At 45.3% G+C, this 22004-nt stretch overlaps 1 protein-coding gene across 1 annotated transcript in view; it reads right to left on the reverse strand.

Moving 5' to 3' along the window:
- LOC126518358 (protein O-mannosyl-transferase TMTC1-like) overlaps nucleotides 1-22004 on the reverse strand; it is a 120058-nt gene that overhangs the window by 38450 nt on the left and 59604 nt on the right. The window contains exons 2-5 of the mRNA XM_050168214.3: nucleotides 17185-17362; nucleotides 15847-15920; nucleotides 11212-11421; nucleotides 9074-9152 (exon numbers count right to left, since the gene is read on the reverse strand). Coding sequence (XP_050024171.3) covers nucleotides 9074-9152; nucleotides 11212-11421; nucleotides 15847-15920; nucleotides 17185-17362 — 541 coding nt within the window. The remainder of the gene's footprint in view (nucleotides 1-9073; nucleotides 9153-11211; nucleotides 11422-15846; nucleotides 15921-17184; nucleotides 17363-22004) is intronic.

Here is a 22004-nt window from a genome sequence, read left to right on the forward strand (position 1 = left end):
TTTATGTGTACCAGGTATGACCACCGCATTTACCCTCCATCACAAGCCCATCACTTATCGCTAGACAGACTTGCACAAAGAGGCACGAAAGTACACCTTGTTCCTTGCAATAAGATTGTACACACGTAATGGGCCATTACAACACCGGTTTGGTTTGGAAACTTCGTGGTACTCATAATCTTAATCTTGATCGATTCGAATCGCGCTTAGACAGTTTCAAAAATTGCTTTTTTCCATCGACAGTTCAACTCTGGAATGGTCTTAACGGCACGATTCACCATTGACCTCCTGTGAAACTTGCGAATATATATATATATATATATATATATATATATATATATATATATATATATATATCACATATAGCCCTATAGTTGGTAGACCCGACTGTGCAACCGTGTAATTTACTGCTATATATGGACCCCTGTGTACGTATTTTGAACTTGTTACGCGTTTTGTTATTCCCTACTGCGTATGTAGCATGTTCTTCTCTTCTTTGTATACCCATACAGTTCCATGCTTTTTATTACATGGCCACATGAAGGCTGTTACTTCTTTCTGATCTATTGCCTATGTAACTGATGTTGGCTTGTGACTTATTTATTTTTCATAAAATAATTTGGCTTTGTTAGTGAAAGCTCGTACTTGACCGTTACAGCTCCCCTTGGTCCAATGGCTGAGTGCATTCTGCACAAAGATCCAGCCTTAGCTAAAACCTTTTTTTTTTTTTTGGTGACTAATCAAACAGTATCAAGAATGCTTCCTTTGGGCTTATTGCCTATTTGTGGCAATTTGTCTTCCAGAATGCTGGTCGGAATTTTACAGTGCAATTATTCCAAGATGTCTGATGAAATAAGCAAATTTGCGGGCTCAACTTGGAATCAGCTGGCGCTCGGCAGGCACAATTGGAGATCGCAAAGAGAAAATGGTGGCAGTGGACATAAAGACAGGCTGACGATGACGATCCCGACATGAGCCGAAGTCGTTATACTGGCGAACAACTTTTCTTCTTTCTCTTAGGAGGGGGGGGGTAGGGGGGTCTACGAAGCGGAAAATATGCATCGACTCTTGCATCGCAGCAGGAAGTATACCCGCCGTTTTGCTGACGTTTTCTTACGGCGAAAATAGAGAACAGTATTGTTTTGTTTTTGACAGGTTAATGCATTTTTAGTTTGGCCTTTGGATATTTCGCACGCTCGAGACCATCGCAAGTTATACGCATTTCAAAAAGGCCGAAATTGAAGCCTGCGCGTAACGGTGAATGTTCGCCACTCGTCCTCCCGACCGTCGGCTCAGCTGAGAAACTAATGGGCAAGTTCAGCAGCAAAAAGTTGTCGAAACACACAAAACAAGTATTTGTAGCGTCTACGTGGTCACCAAGCGATTGCATTTAGACATAGCAAACGTAGGCACGTAGAAAAATAGTGAGCCAGTTGGCTTATGCTGCGTCGGCTCTACAGATGCCGGCGTCAGTTGAGAGTCCTAGTCCTAACCGACGCCGAGATCATACTACCGCTACGAGCCTCCGAAGCAGGCTGCCGTGGCTCGCTGTTCAGAAGCCGACGCACATGTGTATTGGATGTGTATAAACAGTGATTAGCTTGAGAAATTTACGCCCATCCCACTGTCTGCCTTCTCTAACGCTAAAGAGCTATACAAGGTTAAAGAAATCGAAAACGGAAACCCGTGCAAGACTTGTCCAGACTACATTGTGCACATGTACCAATATAGGTGCGAAAACTCGGCTTTCATAGCTTTGACTTCATAGTAAAAATAAAAAAAAACGAGTTTACCGCGAGTATATCAATCGTGCCTATGTGCCATCTTTAATAACACGAGCCTCACGCAAATGCCGTACTCTAATAATTACCCGATGTGGCGAATAACTTTCGCCTGCAATGACCCCACGTGAAAAATGAGGAGTCGTTTGGAGCCGATTGGTCGCTAGAGTGTGAGCTCATTTAGAAGAGCGTGTCGCTCAGATGTCTACCGAGCCGTGCTGTTTCCAAGTGCACGTTATTTTCATTGTGAAGCACGTGCATGAGCCGCTGCAGGATGCATTGCACGCCTTTCTGGCTTTCAAGCAATAATCATGGCCATCTCCTGCTGCAATGATGTGCGCTCATAATGACAAGGCGTGTACATTTTTCTTGCTGAACGAACGAGTACGGGCCCCGTTCCCTATAACAGCAGGAGCTATGGCAACGGCAAGCGCGCAGGAACAGGAAACAATCGGAGTGAGTGTAGCGAATGGGAGATTCTGCTCCATGTGTTATCGCACAACCGTAAGGCGCCAAAGTGACGCGTGCTTCACTCCCGCCTACGCATGTATACGCACGCAGGCAATCAAGAGAGCAAGCCGGCACACGTTCGCGCATAGAAACGCTGCTCATCAAGAGAAACACGGTAAGAACAATGGTTACCACCGTGCTTTGTGCCACCACCTCTCCGGTGCGCGCATCCGATCGATGTGAAACGAGGCACTAATTTGCACCTGGTACCGTACTACGTCTGCCATCGATCGGCATCCATTGCTTGCGAAAGCGTGTGGGCGGCCACCCACGTGGAAAGAAGCAGAGCGCTTCCATCGCACTCGCTATTCGTGTGTACTTCGCCGGCAGTGACGTTTTTTCCTGTGAGGGAACGACACATTACAAAGCAGCTGTGAAGGCACGATGCACCATTTACACGTTACGATAAAAAATTTTCGTTCCTATTGTGCTGTCATTGCGTTCAAATGCTTTTCGAAGAGCAGCACATGTTAGAAACATGTTCTGGCAAACGGCTGGCCGGCTGCGTAGGTGGTTCCGCCCAGTCAATAAGTTCTTAGCTTCTGAATAATTGCGATATTGAACGGGGTAGCACGTATAACGAGAAGCTTCCCGATGTGCAGCACCAGAGTCTACGTCACGACCATCGCAAAACATTTCTATCTGACTTAGTCGTTGCGGTCTACCAGCCCGTGCCAACTGCCCGGCGACTTCCCCCGGTGCTTGCAAGCACAAGCCTTCCATCTCGAGGCGTCGACAAGAGCCTTCCATCAATGACAGGCTAAGGGCGTGCGCCGTACGTGAAGGCGCACAATTTCATCTGTTCGCTTCCCTTTCTTTTTGTTTATTTTTTACCGCGAACATGACTTGGTATGAAAAAAAAGACGCAACGTTGGGTGTTTCATTAGAACTTTTGCATCGTTTTTGCTAAACCTCGTAATTATATAAAACGACTTTTATCATTTTTTCAGGTTCATTCGACGCTCTGAATGCTTCGAGAATACCGCGTCTGCTATTTTCTCTTTTCTGTGGACTCATCCTGCGCTTACACAGTCGCATTTTTGTTTTAGGCATCCGATTAAAGCACCACCGCAGGAAGTGACAATTGTAGATAATGTCTCAGAATGATACCACGCCCACGAAGGTCACTTCATGGGCAAGAGACATAACGACTAGACCAGGAAAGGACGTTGGAAGCGTTGCGACGCGAAGCTTTAGTAAAGCGGTGAATTAGATTAACTCAGACTGCAATTCAAGCGGACGCACTGCGTCAGACGTATGGCCAGACATGTCACCAAGGACGGAGGCGATGTGTTACGCTTGTTGAGGGAAGAATGGCGACGACAGGCGTACGCACGGAAAGTACGACATGCATCAAGCCGCATTTAGGAATTATGCACCTCTCGTGTCACTGTGGGGAATACCCATTATAGAAGACTGGCCAAGAACGGGCATATTCCCAGTGGCACGTACCGATTGGCTGAAATAAACAAATTCTCACAATCCGCGAAGTATGATAAACCTTTTAATACACAAATGAATTTGTCTTAGACATATTTGTAAGCTGGTTTGAAATGTACACGTTTTATGCAGCAGTCGTAGTGGGACATCATCATTCTCAAGGATAAGCTAACAATGCGCATACGCGCATACTTAGCAGCTAACTGAAATAAACTGCATTGAATCGGAGGATCTCATAAATATCAGTAGCCATTCCGATAATTGAGTGGTGGGCTTTATTGAGTAGTGAGTCGACATTCTGTTCTGGTTTTGCGCAGAAATTTATTCATGTATATCTATATATATATATATATATATATATATAGTACAGAGGACCGATACTGTACCGTTTAAGCCCCGAATGCTTTTCCCGAACTCGGGTTTCGTAGCTTTGGTACACAAAATACCTGAAGTTATTTAAAAGTAATTGACAAGTAATCATACGTAAAATCTTGGCCTATCCCGGATATAGTGCAATCTAAAAGTCTAGGACGATCGAAATTACTCCAATAAAACAATTGGACAGCCCGAAGCTTCTCCTACTCTTCTCACGGGAGGTTGGACGTGATAGAGTGCCGTGTGCCGTGATTCCGCCCCTTTCGCGCTCACAACCAGCTAAAGAAGGTTTTGCCTTTCATACACTTCGAATGGAGGTTCCATTGAGTTCAACTTCATGCTTTCGTAAAATGCGCATCGTGCTGTGACAGAAAAGTTCAGGGTGATTATCTACCACATCTAGACAGGCCGCCATTATCTAGACAGGCCGCCATTGGAATCTGAACCTGGCAACGTGTAACGTTAGAACGTTATCTGGTGAGGCGAGTCTAGCAGTGTTGTTGGAGGAATTAGAAGGTAGTAAATGGGATATAATAGGGCTCAGTGAGGTTAGGAGGACAAAAGAAGCATATACAGTGCTAAAAAGCGGGCACCTACTGTGCTACCGGGGCTTAGCGGAGAGACGAAAACTAGGAGTCGGATTCCTGATTCATAAGCATATAGCTGGTAACATACAGGAATTCTATAGCATTAACGAGAGGGTGGCAGGTCTTGTTGTGAAACTTAATAAGAGGTACAAATTGAAGGTAGTACAGCTCTACGCCCCTATTTGATTGAAAACATCTTTATTTGCAGGATATTCGTAGAACTCGTGGGTGGGCCGCCTATTCCGGTAGCCCACTGGTTACTGCTGCTGCGCTGGCCCTCCCAACCAGCCAGTGCTGACGGTCAGGATCATCGCTGAGCAGAATAGCCTCCCACTGCTCTTTTGAGGGATTTGGAACGGGGTCAACTATGGGATTAAATTGGCAAGCCCACACCATGTGGTAGAGGTTAGCTACCTCTCCACAGTGTGGGCATTGCGGGGAGTATAGTGTAGGGTACCACTGGTGTAACTTAGCTGGCGTTGGGTATGCATTAGTTTGTAGTCTCCTAAGAGTGTTCTCTTCCAGTTTATTGAGGGATTTAAGTGGTGTTGGGTACTCCTTCCTGGCTGTTCTGTATGGTGCGAGATTGTCAGCATACACTGCTAAAGCAGTTAGGTCCCAGCACTCTTCACGGTCATTAGGGGGAGACGCCCGGTATAGAAGAGCTCGGGCATGCCTGTGAGCGGCTTCGTTTCCTCCTGGTAGTTCCAGGTGACCGGGAAACCAGATGACTGAGGCTTGGCTGGGTGGATGCTTAGTCAGCAATGACAACCCTGACCTCTGAATTAATCCATTATTGAAGTTGCGACAGGCGTTCTGGGAGTCAGTGAGCACATCGGCGTTAAGGTTAGATGCTATAGCTAATGCAACAGCTGCTTCCTCTGCGTGAGTGGGGTTGGATGTTTTCATCGAGGCGCAATTCACCATCAATCCTGAAGGCGTTGAGACCACAATAGTCATCACTCCATTCTTTGGCCCTGCGGCGTCCACATAGAGGGTGTTAGGTTGCTCGTCCCATTTCTTCTGCAGGGCTTCCCCTCTTGTTTTTCCCTTTCGATGTTATATGCGGGATGCATGTTCCGCGGAATGGGGTACACGTTGATGCGTCACCTCACATCCCGTGGTACATCTTCCCTTTGGTCTATCGTATAGTGCAGGTTGCCACTATCCCTCAAGAGAAAAGTGTATAACAGCTGTGTCTTACCCGTACTCACGTATGGGGCAGAAACCTGGAGGCTTACGAAAAGGGTTCCGCTTAAATTGAGGACGACGCAACGAGCTATGGAAAGAAGTATGATGGGTGTAACGTTAAGGGATAAGAAAAGAGCAGATTGGGTGAGGGAACAAACGCGGGTTAATGACATCTTAGTTGAAATCAAGGAAAAGAAATGGGTATGGGCAGGACATGTAATGACGGGGGAAAATAACCGATGGTCTTTAAGGGTTACGGAGTGGATTCTAAGAGAAGGGAAGCGTAGCAGGGGGCGGCAGAAAGTTAGGTGGGCGGATGAGATTAAGAAGTTTGCAGGGACAACATAGCGACAATTAGCACGTGACCGGGGTAGTTGGAGAAGTATGGAAGTGGCATTTGCCCTGCAGTGGGCGTAACCAGGCTCATGATGATGATGATGATACAAATAGGCGCGCACACATACCAGCACACACACACGCACATACAAATACACACCGATACAAATACACACACGCACATGCAAATACACACACGCCCACATACAAATACACGCACACATGTAAATACACACACGCACATACAGATACACATACACACATACAGATACGCAAACACACATACAAATACGCAAACACACATACACATAGATATACACACATACAACTACACACGTATGCAATTACACACACGCACATTCAGATACACAGACGCACATACTAATACACACACATGCAAATACACACACGCACATACACACACATGCACACACATACAATTACGCACATGCACATGCACACATGCACATACAATACAATACACATGCACATGCAAATACACACACATACAAACACACACACACACGTACAAATACACGCACACATACAGATACACACGCACATACATATACACACACATACAGATACACACACAAATGCAAACGCGCACATACAAATACACACACACACAGACAAATACACACATACAAATATGTACACGCGCATACACACGCACATGCACATACACACATGCACATACAAATACACACACACACATACCGACACACGCGCGCGCGTGCCACGATATCGAAAGCGCGCAGCAAAACGAAAGGGTTACATGTCTTATTCTGCTGCCACAAATTACTGGCTGCATTTTTATGTTTGTTAGAAGTCACAACATATCACTATGCCGAAACTTGCTTTCCACGGATGTTCTCGCGTACAAATAAATCGTTCCGCTGAATGTTGTGACCAATATTTTCCTGCCCGCCTTTTTTTGGAACGTGTCCCCCCCTTACGAGTGCTCCCAAAGAACAGTCTACAATGACACGGCATACATGCGTAGTCTGGTGCATTAGCACGAATGGATGTGACCGTACATTTGTCTCGCAAGTTCGCGCGCTTAAAGGTTTTAAGTATTACGTTTTGGTTTTAATTTTTAACCTAAGAACAAAAGCGTTGTAGTGTTACGGCGTGGTTACTGCGACTGGCGTTCGGAGTTGAAGTAACCTGGAATGAGTGAATTTACTGCGGCAAGTTCACGGAATGCACAACTCAACTGCGGTTAATTTCGTATCAATTAACCATCCTGAAATACGTGACAATAAATATTACTTGAGTTTTCGATTATTTATGCACCTCAGCGTGCGGCTATGTATTCTGAATGCCGAGAGATACGGCTCAGCATACCCTGCGAAAGTCACTAGGTTATCGGAGACAACAAAAAAATTGCCTGCTCCTCAGGCCAGCACGTTGTCCGTCATAGCATACCGTGCTTTGGACCACAGCCTCCGGACTTGACTGAAAGGAAGTTGTGCTCCCCGGTGAGTGACCTTGGAGAAGGTCGTCGGCTCAAAAGGTGTGTGTGTGTATACCGCTTTTAGTAAATTATTAGGTTGACGCCAATTATTCTAAAACATTGTTCGCGATTCTAATTTCGAGTCCATTGGCTTTGTTCGCACGAAATTGATTTCTGGGTAACTTTCTATATACTAATGCAAACCTTGCACAAACGGTTCTCACTGTGCCAATTCCAACACATATCTTATCTTGTGGTGATGTTCCCACGATTCATCTATTTTCCATGCCTCATATTAAATTATTTCTGTTTCATAATCCTGTCGCATGAAATGTATATTTCTAGCCCATCCAGGAGAACACCTTAAAGCGTGCACTTAGCGTAACTTTTTCAAGCTGAGTTGCTCAGTAGTGCTTTCTCAAACGCAATAAGAACGGAAAAAGGTAGAGAAAATTCTCAATTATACTTAAAAAAATCACCATTCAACTTCCGCGTAAAGCATTCCTAGAGCGTGCGTCTCGCAGAGCCATCAGCGAGACGGAAACTGCGTAATTCCGGCAACCCTGTGACGGCGAGTGATGGCGCTTGGCGTGCGACTACACGGATATGCATTTCCACCGTATCGGGGCCTCGGCGCCGCCATGACAATTTCACACCGAGCGACAGCTGCGCAGTAATCAGTACTGCATCGCGCTCCATCTGCGTGTCAAAGCACGAGCCCCAGGGACCGCATTCCGGCCTTGATTACCGGGCGCTTATAACGCAGTCGGGGGCGAACGCGACGAAGCTTTGTTAAAGGAACGTACGAGCAGCGAGCTCAACCTGGGCAACGCTGCATTTGCGTAACGGGCGCGGAGGCACATTAGAGTCGGCAGCGTACGTTTTCGCCCACCGGAGACAAGCATAGACTGCGGTGCACGAATTCAATGTCGCGCGCTTTGTCCACCATGTTTAATAGGGGGGGGGGAGGGGGGGCGAGGGGCGGCAAACAAGCGACGACCCGAAAGCGACGACCCGCCGTGCTCTGCAGCGACGTCATAGCCACTGATGTCATAGCCATTGAGCTAATGCTGCTAGTGTTCATTTTTAAAACATCCACCGAACATTTACAAAATAGACCCAAACAACACTACTCTAAACCTTTCCAGTTTCGAGTGGTTAAAGGACATAAGATTAGAGTACTGGTTCTCCCTTTCAGTTACCCGCACGGAATAGCTTCGGTTATTCCGCAGTACATCAGAACATTTTACTTAAGCGTGCGGAAGTGGCAGAGACACTATCACTTCAGACGTCTAGCCGTATTCGTACTCATGTTCTAGCGCAGTTTCCCAGAAGGCTTCTATATTCCAGTGTACATTTCAACACAGGTTAATGAGACAAACAGTTACACTTACCAATGCCACGAGAGCGGCAAGGTGACGATCCAAAAAACATCGGTAGACAGTGTCTCGTATGCAGTTTCTGCACATTGGCCTGAAAATTAGAGAAAATCGTTTTGAGAATCCGAGCTGTGTTTCTTAAAGACGTAGATATACGTATGGGTTTTGCGACATCTTTCGTGAAACATTGAATGATGCTTGGAGTTTATGCCTGACCTCAACCGTGACGTTCCACACGCCGATTATCAGCATTCAAAGAGAGGAACGGTTTTCTCGACTGTGGATGTTCCAGGAAGGAGGTGCCCGGAAGCAAGACTGCAGGGCAGACTCGTGTTATACACTCGAAGCTGATTCCTTTTTTTTTTTTATTGTTCTATCGTATTGAGAGCTGCTGTTGCGATTTCTCAAATTCAGAAATAATGGGCCGTTCAAAGGCTCGGTTGACCATCCACGCTCATTGTGGCACTTTGAATATATCGTGAAGAGTTTAGTGAAGCTTTAAGCTATGCGGCCAAGCTAGGGACTCATTGCGGAACTCGGCTTTGGTGCAAAGGCAATTCGCTAGACACAGTGCAGTGTGCGCACAGAGCATTGACTCTCTCCCGCTTTCCTCTTTCTATATTACCACTTTCCCTTATCGCCATTGTAGGGTAGCAAACCGCAGGCTCCTCTGATTGACTTCCCTGGTTCTTTTTTTCATCTTACTTGCTCTCTCAGTGGTCAGTGCACTGTACGTCCCTCCCACTATTTGTTTATCACACAAGCGAAGTCATGCGAGACAAATCAAGAGTTCGACGGTAGCCTGTCCGGCGAGGAAGGAACACGAGGAAATTAAAACGAACACTAGCTAAGAGTAGAATAAAAATTTAAACACTTGACGTTTCCGGGCTCGCACGGGTCGCTTGTTCGCAATGGAAAACAATGTTCGCTATGGAAGCTCAATAATAACCTTTTATTTAGCGATGTCTCAAAGCGTTCACTGGAGTACGATCCCGTTAAGAGCTTCATGATTTGAATGTTTTATCAGTAGCGGTGGTCCATAACTCCCTATCCAGAATGGTATCGGGCGAAGCTAAAAGTAAAATTAAAATTTTTATGTCATGGGACGGGTGTGGAAACTTTCAGAAATAGAAGTGAATAAATATCAGGCCCGATATTCCTAACACGGTAGTTTGCTGGGATGTTAGCGCTTACTGATAGAACCTGCCGAGACTCCGTAATTATCCAGGTTTGGTCACAGGGACACGAATGACAATGGTGTTCTCCTTTCCTGTATAGTGTCATTGCGTTGTGTTAGGCTCGCCGGGTCCCCTAAATGCGTCAGCGTATGATTTCAGAAGTTGTGGCAAAAGAACGAAATTATGCCCTCGTGCCTAATCAACGAGCCATGGCGGTTGTTTGTAGCAATATATTGTTAGCCAACGTCGTTTGTGGAGCCGCAAATTTTTGTTGGAACGCAGCCCACCAACTCGTTAAAATCGCCTCAGACATTGCATGCATTCTTGCGCTCTTTCTGTAGTCCTTGAGAAGTCACAGGCCTACAGACGCAGATTCATTTCTCTTTCTCCTTCATCTGCGTACCTGCTAAGTGCACACTATTATTCTCGTTCCAAATAAGTTCCGAATGGCAGGTGGAACTAGTTTAGAATCTTACTACGCTTTATTGGCGAAACGTATAGAGAAAAAGATATTGACGTTCGATTTCTTTAGTGGCACTTATGCGGAAGGATATTAAGAGGGATATAGTTTAACTGCGGCAAGAAGCTCAACGCTAAACGACATTAGTTCCATATAGGTTTCAATTGGTAAGTAGAACATTTATGCAAATATGTTCCATTTCGTTATGGAACCTACGTCGAGCGTTGTTTAGAAGTTGAGTAAGGTTGCACGTTGGGCTCGTTGGTATATCATGATGGAGGCAAAACGCGTAGGGTATCATGCGTGATGCGTAGCGCATCAGAAACAGGACAAAAGAACACAGACGACACACACGTTTGGCGGTGTCGCCTGTGTTCTTCTTTTGTCCGGAGTTAAGAGTTTACTTGCGAGCAAGTGGCACTACGTCAACACGTTATCACCATGTAGTATGTAGTACGTGCTGGTAGCATGCGACAAGGGGAACTGGTTTTGCAGATAGCACACAAACAACTCACCAGCATCGTCGGTGAGCCTTATGGCATTGCGTCTGTCCTTCTGGACTCGTACAATCAACGACTAATGTGCGTATCCTCAGGGCCATGCACAGCGGTAGCACGGTGATGCCTTGTTCCTTGGAAAGCAGCGCACATACGGACAGTATACCGCATGCTGCGAGCCATATCGACCTTCCGTGACCTCCTCTGCCATCACTCGAAACTTGGCAGCTGCGTCAGTGAAGAAGGATTACAGCGTGTTTCCCAGACTACTACAGAATACTGTGACTTCATCCTACATGCGACAAACACAAAATAAATATTTCATAACACTTTGTACAAAATGTACGTGTACAAAATGGCATTAGAAGTTCTTGGGAGGAAGACACGTCATTAATAAAGTGGAGAGTTTTCCATTTCGGACACCCATTCTCGATGCTTCTCTGGGAAATTACGATGCTTTCCATTCCAGTATACCATTCGCGATATTCGGGGGTGTAGCCTCGCAATAAACAACATAAGAGGAGAGCTTAGTTCCAACACGAGGAGAAATGAACTAAAGTCTAATTTGAATGATGCAGCGTCAGTGCATGTTATCGATTGCTTGCTCGACAATCAAGAGAGTGTTAATGAAACGGCGGCTACGGAGAGTAAGTGGGCGGATAAATTATCATGAGGCATAAAAATAAGAAAAAAGGGGGGCGGTATATCTAATGTTTTTATACATGTAACAATTGCAGTTATGTACCTATTAGACACTCCTTAATGTCACAGCTAAAACAAAAAGAAAAGGGTCTAAGATGTTAAAACAAATATGATCCGTTTTGCCTGCTATCTCGGAACAGGGCAAGACGGGGAACAATTACACGAGGTGAACTGCATAATTGACATGGAACACAGTCCAGTCGCTCGGAAAACGTGGTGTTACTTTCAACGCTTCATGACGTGAAGAGCACTTGCGTTTGCTTTTATATATCAAAACTGAGCATGAGAGTTTATGAGTAGTCCTCGTAAATGCCTACTCACAAACGAAAACCACGTATGAACATGGATGATGTATGTGCGTAATGCCACCAGTTGAAGAAAAAGTACAGGACGAGGTATGTAGGAGGTGCGGTCTCTAACAAGTGCGGCTTCTTTTTTCCGCCGAACGTCTTAACGAAGACTCTGTGCTTGAAGAAAATGCATTACTGTGTATATCCTAGCGAAAACAGAAATAAAAGAAAACAGTCTTTACCATAATATGTCTTTATTTTCTCTTTATAGTCTCTCTAGATGCTCTCGAGAGAAAGTTGTTTGAATCGCTCGACTTCAATAGCATTCTCATCGGTGTCGGCGTCTTGAAAGGCCCCGCTACAGCATACCAATGCAAAATCGCGACGTCCGGCTTTCTTCTTCAATAGCAACCTGCGCGAGAATGACTCTTAGAAGGGAAAAAAGAATACTTCCTAGCCTTTATGAAGAGATGGGACGCAAAGCCAGATTTTGAGTTTAGCGCGTTGTGCCGTTACGCTTATTTCCGGCGCGCTAGCACAAAGCTATAGCGCTCCTTCGCCGTACGAGGCTTATCCGTAGGCAGCTTACGCATTTCGCTCTCTGTTATGAAGGAGCACAAAAAGGAACCGCCGAGAACCAATCCTCTTTCTTCAAAATGCTCATAACGGGCATTCTCCCGAAGAAAGACTGCACTCCGCTCCTTTGAAATCCAAAGCTTATTCCCTGTATTTAGGCGTCCATTAGGGTTTCTACTCCCGCAAGGCGCGGTCTCTAACAAGTGCGGCTTCTTTCTTCCGCCGAACGTCTTAACGAAGACTCTTTGCTTGAAGAAAAGGCATGCGCTAATGCACGAAACTGCGGCGTCAGCCCCGAGAAACCATTAGCAAGATTGCTGAGAAAGCGTGCGCCAAGGCGTGTTATGTTTTCGGGGCGCCCTTTCCGAACAAACTCTTGCGCGCGTCGGCAACATTGTGGACTTGGAAACGTTGCGCACTGTTAGCACGTTCATATCGCTGCGAGGTGCAAGCTCATACACGCTCAGCAACACGTAGTAATCGAAGACGTATTGATCAGATGTAGTAGTCGCTTCGGAGATCTGCGTCAGCGACAATTCTCGATCTGGTTTAATTTAAAAAAAAAAGAATTTGACTAGTTTCACTGTGATTTTCTGTGGAGGCAATATGTGAGGTGACGACAGGTGGACACAGTGCTGGTCTTTCTGATAACAGGCATCTTGTTCCGCAATATTTTGGCAAAGAAAGTTACCTATGAGTTGGCCAACTTGTAATATTGCACCTTTGTGTTCTTCCCAGTATTCGGTGACCTGAGCACTCTCACCTATGACACGTTAGTTCAATAACACAGGCGCAATGCTTTAGCTATCGATTACGGAACGTATAAAGCTATGCTTCGGTGAACTTGTTTGACAGCACATCGAAATGAGAAATAACTCGGATCCCCGCTTAGTGATTAAGTAGTTGTAACGTTTCAAAAGCGACTATATTTAAGATCCTTTCTAAGGAACGCCATGGACCCTAAAATCTGCAACACTCACGAGGAAATACTTATCCTAAAACAACTACAGTCATCGTTACAGTTTCTTCCAAACACAGAACAAAAAGCGGCCTTGAAAGTTTGCGGAGAATCCCAGGAAAAGAAAGGAAAAAAAGACCGCATTCTTAGCCGGATCCCATATATACCTGGAAATTATGAAAATGAAACAATTGTGGTCATTTTTTTTATTTCTTTCCTGCGTTTAGTCTTGGCTCGAAACTAGGCAAAAAATTTTGTATGATGCTCACCTTAAAGAAACGACAAAAAATTTCTTGAATTTATTGTCACTTAAATGTGAAGGAAGCAGTTAATGGACTAAACATGTACAATTACACAGCCTGTCCAAGGTGTCATGCACCAAGCCTAAAAAAAAAGAAAAAAGAAACTAACAACCTTCTACGCGAATGAAAGCAAGCATAGATTGATAGCGGCAAGCTGAAAAAGCGTTGGGTATTTTTGTACTAATATTAATTGATTACCTTTTAATGACGCGTGATGAGAGACAGCACCTGTTTTAGCACACATTTGAAAACTACAGTTTTTCACTCAAGAGAATTCCGCGCTGTATCTTCTGTGAGCCTGAATAATAAAAAAAAGAACCTGCGAAATACAAAAAAAATTCGCATCTCTTGACCCATTTGTGCGCTTCACTAGTGCTGCTCTAAAACGTGAGTCGGAGTAACTAAACACGCTTCATGCATGCCCACGTGGTTGCCCCGCTGTTCTGTATGTTATGCAACCAAAGCAAGTTGTTGCGCGTCTATGTATGGTCGCATAATCCGCGCTAGCGGGGTGCCTCGTACCTGAGCGCTTGACAGTTTGTGACAACGGTAAGCCAAGTTATCAAAAAATCGCAGCTCACACTATCAATTTACCACATAAGGCCAACACGAAAACGGGCATGAAGGTAGCAGCCACGACGAATAAATTGGAATTGCCATATTTACGACCTAAACTGCCTAGACTACACGGACAGAATTAGTTTGCTCGATACATGCTAATGATAGCAGCACTGCTACGCTCTTACAACGGGAATCCGCGTGGGCTTTCTTTTTTTTATACTTCGCGGGCTTTCTTTCAAACGTCAAAACAACAGCCGCAATCGCGCGCCGCAAACATGTGAAATATATGTGGTTTGAAATGTGTTCTCAGGCATACTTTAGGCGAATCAATTTTACACTTCAAAAGTTAGTTAAATAACCATGAGCAATTAATTATTCAGGAGCAATACCAAAAATACTGCACGCTCCTTCAGGTTGTTCTTAACAATAAACTACTGGTTTCATCCGCACATAAGGCTTTGCCTTTTTTTAGAACTTGGTTCACATTATCTGGGGCAACCTTGTATTTAACATCCTTTTAAATGTGCTCTTCCAGATACTTAATTTGATCCTGCAATTTCCCGCACGTCTCACAGTCTAGCTGAGATGCGTGACCAGTTTTTGCAGCAAACATATACGTCGCAGTATCGCAAGCTGGTACATTAAAGAAACACATCCCGAACCAAATGAATTCTAGCCTACGCTTGCAAAATTAAATTCAAAGTTCAAATCATGCTCGACAGCACCCCAGGCTCCGGGATCACTCTTGTTAGTGCGGTGATAAAATGGGTGCGGCGAATGCGGTGGTGCCAATCTTTTCATACATATCTATCAGGAAAAGGAACAAAAATATGGAGATTTCTTTTCTCCCCTGTGTTTCGAAGCACGCAAAGTAAAATTAAAATGAGACATTCCGAGTGAAAGCGAGAAAATGTGAAGGGGATGAAACTTTACGGTCTGGCCACTTTGCTGGCACGACGCCTATATGTCCACGTGCCATTTTTTAAAATTGTGCCACTGAGAGCGCTGTTCATTGCAAGAGCTGCAGAAGCTGACTTTCTCGCCGTGTTGATCGACAATGTTGAGTTAAGCGTCTTAGGCAGGCTGCATCATAAAATAAAAACATGCTAGAATCACGTGTTACAGCAAGCCTTTAGAAATGTTTGTGGCATCGCATGGAACGCACCCACGCCACCACGGCATAGTCTAACGACATCGCAGTGTGAGACTTCTCGTGCACCATGCAATCACATGCAGGCCAATGCCTTCTTAAAAGCCAACTCACCAGTGGTAGCAAAGTAACGAGAGCAGAAAGAAGAGGCAGCACAGCACTTCGGCTCGGCCCACTATGCTGGACACCTGCGCGAAGGCGACGGATGGAACTTCTCGGAAGGCAGGTCACCACCGCAATGCATAATTACACGCGCATCACGAGTACAGAGCGAAGCGTAGCACAATGCTACACGCATAAGCAAGAACAAAATAACCAATTCTATGATGCGAGAAAGCTTTGCTCGATGAATGGTCGGTAAAAATTCTGTAATGGCGCCCTCGTGAAGAGGCAATGAGGATGAATCCCGCATTGGTGAAACTAGCTGTGCAAGGAGGTATTTGAAGAAAAAAGAAGTCAGGTTAGTACCAAGACGTTTGCATTCTCATTGACAAGAAGCTGTTTTAATGAAAACTTTAAAAAATCGTGAGAAAACGGACTTTACATGCCTACTGTCAACGCTGTTCGCGAAAGAAAACCATTGTAGTCGTCCCCTGAATCAACCGCTTCGGAACAGGTCAGTCGTTCCAGAAAGACAGCGTGGTAATAAGCGGCAACTGTCATCGGCGCACTCAAAGAACACGTGAGAAGTCAGCTCTTGTGTATCGCATGGCGCCTGACAATTGTACTCATTTTCGCGGCCGATATTATAGAGATCAAGTCGTGTAAACGCCACCCCACGTCTCCGTATATATAATAATGTTGCTTGGCTTCACTTTGTTCTGTGTGAAGTCGTTATACTATATATCTGTTTCTAGCGTAAAAAGGCGATTTCCGAGATACTCGCATTTCACCCAGCGGGGATTGAGCGGTGATTCGCAAGTGGACTTCGGAATGTGCAAGCTTTGATTCCGTATCTGCTGATTGGTTGCCTAGATGTAGCAACGGCTGGGTATCCATGCAGTAAGGCAATAGGATGTGGCTTATTCAGATGACCAGTTTCTCGTTTCATCCTCTCTTAATGATGTCCAACTCATTGCAAAGCTCACTTAACATCTAAAAGTATTGTCTACCGACATGGTACACCAACCAATGGTACACCACCAAACCATGGTACACCACCAAAAATGAGCCTTAGAACCCTTAGGACACTTGTTAATTCCACTTAGGTTGAAAATGTTTTCTGAGTTGTCCAACAGGCGTAGCTGCTACTACTGTTGTAGAAACATGTCTGGCGGATGTCAGGGGAAATCTCACTGTTCCTCGTTAATGTAAGACGAGGGCGGTAGTTCGAGAGGATATTACGAGTGGTTAAATAACTGTTGTGGGCGCTGACAGCGTTCAGTATCGGAAAGAAGTCACCCCTGACGAAAAATCTGCTCCAGCCTAATAGAATAGCACACGAACACTCACGGCCTCAGTGTGGACCGGATGAGCAGCGAACAGCGTCGCTGCCAGGCACGCATGGAGGGCAGGTATCCGCATCACGCAGCGTGCGACGATGGCCACCAGAACAGAGCATGCGCAGTGCAGAGCCACGTTGACCATGTGGTAGCCGCGTACCTGGCGCCCATTGGCGTAGTAGTTAGCCCTGTGAGTAGAGAAATGAGTACACTCGTGAGAACAATCTTCCCGTGTAACGCGTGAGAGTTTGTCCATTGAAGGAGTCCCGACACGCAATTCGGCGATGTTGCAAGGGCATTTGGCGGGAAGATTTTGCTTTTCTCATCGAAGTTGTGTTGCATACTGCGTAGGAAAAATGACTGACATGTAGGCTGCAATTTGAGTGGCAGATAAGGTAGCTGTATTAGAGCGCGAAACGTCACTCGTTGGACAGTCATGTCATTCTAACCAAATAATATTTAGGAAGCCATAAAAGTTCTGGTTACACCACCATAGGTTCGTACCTGCTGTATATAATAAATCATTTGCAAGTGAATATCAAGAAACCTTCCTGCGATTGGAGGTCGCAGGGAGAGGCCTTCGTCTTGCAGTGGGTGGGCATAAAATAGGCTGATGATGATGATGATTATCATCGTCATTATCACCCAGAATCTTACCAATCTATGTCTCTTTAGGATCAGAAGCATACTGTCATGTTTGGGCAGATTCTCCGACACTTTTTTTTTCTTTCTTTCATGGTATTTATTATAATAGCATTCAACCAGACGTTCACCAGTTCTGCATAGTAAGAGAATGGAGGGCACAACGAAAGTCACACAGAAAAGGCAGCGTTCATACTGAGAGTAGAAAAGTTCGTTTCACTTTAGAAGGGTGGCAAGGATAAGCACCTCACCAAAATAGGGTACCAGTCCGGTTGTACACCGAGTCCATCATAAACATGTTTTAGGTGTAGGGTCATTTGGATAAAATGTACCCTTGTAGGTACCACCGTTTCGGCGTTGCGGTCCATCATTCGCGTTTTCCACAAACTGTGCATTCCCATGACAAAAAACATATCGAAAGGTGCACTATTATCAGAGGTTAGCAGCAGGTATCGCACAGTATGAGCGTTAATCTCAAAGTCTTTCTTTAAAGTCCGTTGGAGTACATCCCAAAATAGGACGGCGTCGGTGCGGCTAATAAAACAATGTTCAATTGTCTCTGGTACATCACAAAGGCGACAGTTAACAGAAGGGACAAAGATACCCTTTTTTTGTAGCCATGTTTTAGCCGGTATGGTTTCACTATGAACTTTGTAAAAGAATGTTTTGCAGCAAGGGGATAAATACATTTAACGCTTTCACCGTATCTTTGCAACCTTCGTATGATCTTCAACTTTTGAGCCCATGAGGCGAGACAATATCTTTAGGCCTGTTAGTGAAGGTGGGCTGGGCTTAGTACATCTTTATGTGCGGCAAATAGTGTCTCCTTTCTTTTTTTTTCGCGATACTTCGCATCCTATAATTCGGTCATACATGCAAGTTACACTTGCTAATGCCTTGCCTGATTTAGTTGTCTCTTCAAATTTTTCTTCGCGCTTATGCTTGTGGGGGTTCATGCAAGAAGTTTACTTGGCGGTTCGTTTCCTGAAAGTGCGGTTTTCCACTGAATACTTGTATTCTGTGTCGCGCAAAACGTTGTACAAAGACTTACTGTCCATGCTATTTCCGCCTCCACTATACCGATCAATATACATTAAATGGCCAGGCCACGATGTACTAAGGCGAGTTCACAGATTCTCTCACACAGTTTGGTTTCTTAGTTTTTTTATAATGCTTTTATCGAATGTAGGGGTGGGGGTTTACTCTCTGGAGATGTTGCCGCCGTGCATAATGCGGGTTGAGCACGAAACAGACGGACGAGAAGGCAGCAATGGAGAACACGAACGCCAACTATCAATATCTACAGAGGACCTGCATATTGCTAGGGTACTATAGAAGTTTTGTGTCCGCACACAAAACTATCGTCATCAATGGCTCATACCCCCGTAAGAAAGCGAAAAATGCAGTGGCTTATAACGCCGTAAGGCAAAGGCTACAAGCACTCACCAAAGTGAAGCGAACGGTGCTTACTTCCTTTCTAATCACGCTTACAACGCACAGAACAGCATGTCGAAAACTATCATCATCAATGGATCATACGCCTAAAAGCAATGGCTCATACCTCCGTGAGCAATGGCTCATACCCCCATAACCAAGCAAAACAAAATACAATAGCTCATAGTCCCGTAAGGTTTACGGCTACTCAGTTTGCGTGGTTTAGTTGCGATGGCAGTATCCCTGTTGTCGTTGTCGGTGATTTCAATGTGCATGTTTCGGCCCCGAACAGGAAGTGTATTACGCGTGTTGAGTTGCCCACATGTGGCTTGCAATGCCACACCGATCCGGCCCAATCGACGACCCAGCGGGGTACGTGCATTGATTTGATATTATCAAAGAATGTGTTTGCAGTTCCGAGTATACCAATTAGCGTATATCATATCGACCACAACGGCATTGTAACCGTGCTTACTAAGTAACAATGAGTAATGCTTATGAAGTCGTTTCGCAGGTTTTCTTACCACAATTTTCACAGGTCCACTGGTCATGATAACTTACACAATGCTGGTGATCATAGTCATATTTATTGGCATCCTCTTTGAAATGGGGCGGTGACAAACAGTCATCTGGCCTACTTGATCTAATGAGGTTTTGCTACATCTATCGCAGTCTAGCGTTTTGCCCATGTTATCGTGATATGCTCATTCTTCGTTTAAACTTGTATCTCTATATTTTACTGATAACTATACCTGTAAGGCTACCGGTTCCAGTAATCCCTCCCCGTCTTTTTGTTGCCACCAATACTCTACAGGTGCTTTGCTCCTATAAACTGCTGATCAGTTAATACTTCCATACGCTTTGAATCCCAACGCTTCTAGAAGGTGGAGCTTTCGTACGCTTCTTGCTGGGAGAATATTTTGGCATTACATAGCAGTGTGTTCAGTTGATTCCAGAGTTTTGCTATAGCATATTCATGCCTCATGTTGTTTTCCAGCACAAAACATCTCTTGCAAGCGGCACCCAATAGTGAAAGCAAATACTTAAAACAAAAAATTTCGAACAGCTTCACCGAAACCAAGCGAGGAAACAACAGCTGACAGATAGGAAATGTAAATCCACGGCACGTGCAGCATGGACGCTCGCATTCTTTTTCAATCAATAAAACAGACCGTTGACCAACCAGGGATTTCAAGCTATGTGAAGTGTTCTGCCTGAAAGAGGCTATCTGGAAAACGTTAGTCCTTACTGTTGAGGCGACGTAAAGAAAATAAAACAAGTTCTGTAGTTTTAGGTGCAAAAGCCGCAATCTTATTAAAACGCGTGCCGTAGTAGGAGAGCCTGGATTTCCTTTGACCACCTGTTGTTCATCAAAACTGAGAGCTGGGCGAGCTGGTCTGATTCCCCCTGTGGTTCCACCTGTGGATCTTTAAAGGTACACTGAAGGTTACGATGAAGTCAAGTTAGCGTGATAAAGCAATGCTCTAGAACGTCTAAGGCGTCAATATAATCGCAAACAGAGCTTTTGTAACCGAGAAATTGAGGTCAATGCAAGACACGATTTGAGACCCCCCCCCAGCGACATTCCGGTCCTAGCCCGATGACGAAGGCGCTCATCATAATTGATGTCACTAGTACTCAACTACTCGTAATAAAAAGATCATTTCATTAGGTTATAAGACGGAAGAAAATGCTACTTGTCTACTTCTGTTCGCTTCTAAGAAAAAATTACATTTTGACATTACCCTTCAGTAGTATGGGAGGTCGAAAGGTTTCGTTTTCGCTCAAATCTGCGCGCTCGACTCTGCGCGGCGCGCGCTTTTGAGTTTCAGTTGTTTCGTTATCGCGTCGTGCTAAGCTGGTTCTGCTGGCTCGCGAAACTTGCATTTGGAACAAGCAGCGAGAATGCCACGTCCATGTGATGTCGTGGGATGCGCGAACGGTCCGCGGAAATTGGCCAAGGGCAGTTGCAGCGGCGAATCCAACGTTACTTATCACTGTGTGCGAACGAGTGAACCTCTCTGTTCGAAGTGGTTAAGTGCCGTACCTTTGCCACAGCGCGTTGTCAAAGAGCGGAAAAATAGCATAGTGCGCTGGCTGCGCTTTCATCCAGAGGATTACGCATTCAACGACGACTTACTGAAGTCGTGTGGAGTGCCTTTCAAAGCCATGCTTTCCCGTAGCGCTGTTCCGTCGGTCTTGTCTGCATTCTCCGGAGCGCAAGAAGAACTGCAGGACGAAGGTGAGTGCGGCATTTGGTTTTCACGAAGGAAAAGCTACAAATGTGCGAATATGTACAGCCATGACATAGAGTTGCCGTCGTAGTAGTACGCAACGACGCCGGCAGCGCGAGCCCTCAGCAGCAGGTCACGTTCATCAATGCTTAAATCGCTGAAGTTGAGCGCAGCATCACGAGCCAATGTGTCGTTGTCAAGATTGTCTATTGCAACGAGCGTCAAAGTTGGCGTCATAAAATAAAGAACCAGCTTATCGTCGCACGCTTTCCCTTCCTATAGCCACCATAGTTCCGCTATCGCGCCGCTGTCGGCTCTGTCTTGGCTCTGTTTCTGGCCGCGCGTTTGCGTTGTGCGCAGAAAAGCCGTAGCGCCGTCTGCGGGCGCCGTTTTACTCACCGACGGCGCAATCTCACTATGAGACCACGACGTGATCACTCCTGGATCGGAGTGCGGACGATTTGAACTGCACTTGAGGTACGCGGACGCTTCAGAACGCATTTTTTTCTTAAAATAAGTC

The sequence above is a fragment of the Dermacentor andersoni genome, chromosome 11 (genome assembly GCF_023375885.2).
Source record: "Dermacentor andersoni chromosome 11, qqDerAnde1_hic_scaffold, whole genome shotgun sequence".
Classification (NCBI taxonomy): domain Eukaryota; kingdom Metazoa; phylum Arthropoda; class Arachnida; order Ixodida; family Ixodidae; genus Dermacentor; species Dermacentor andersoni.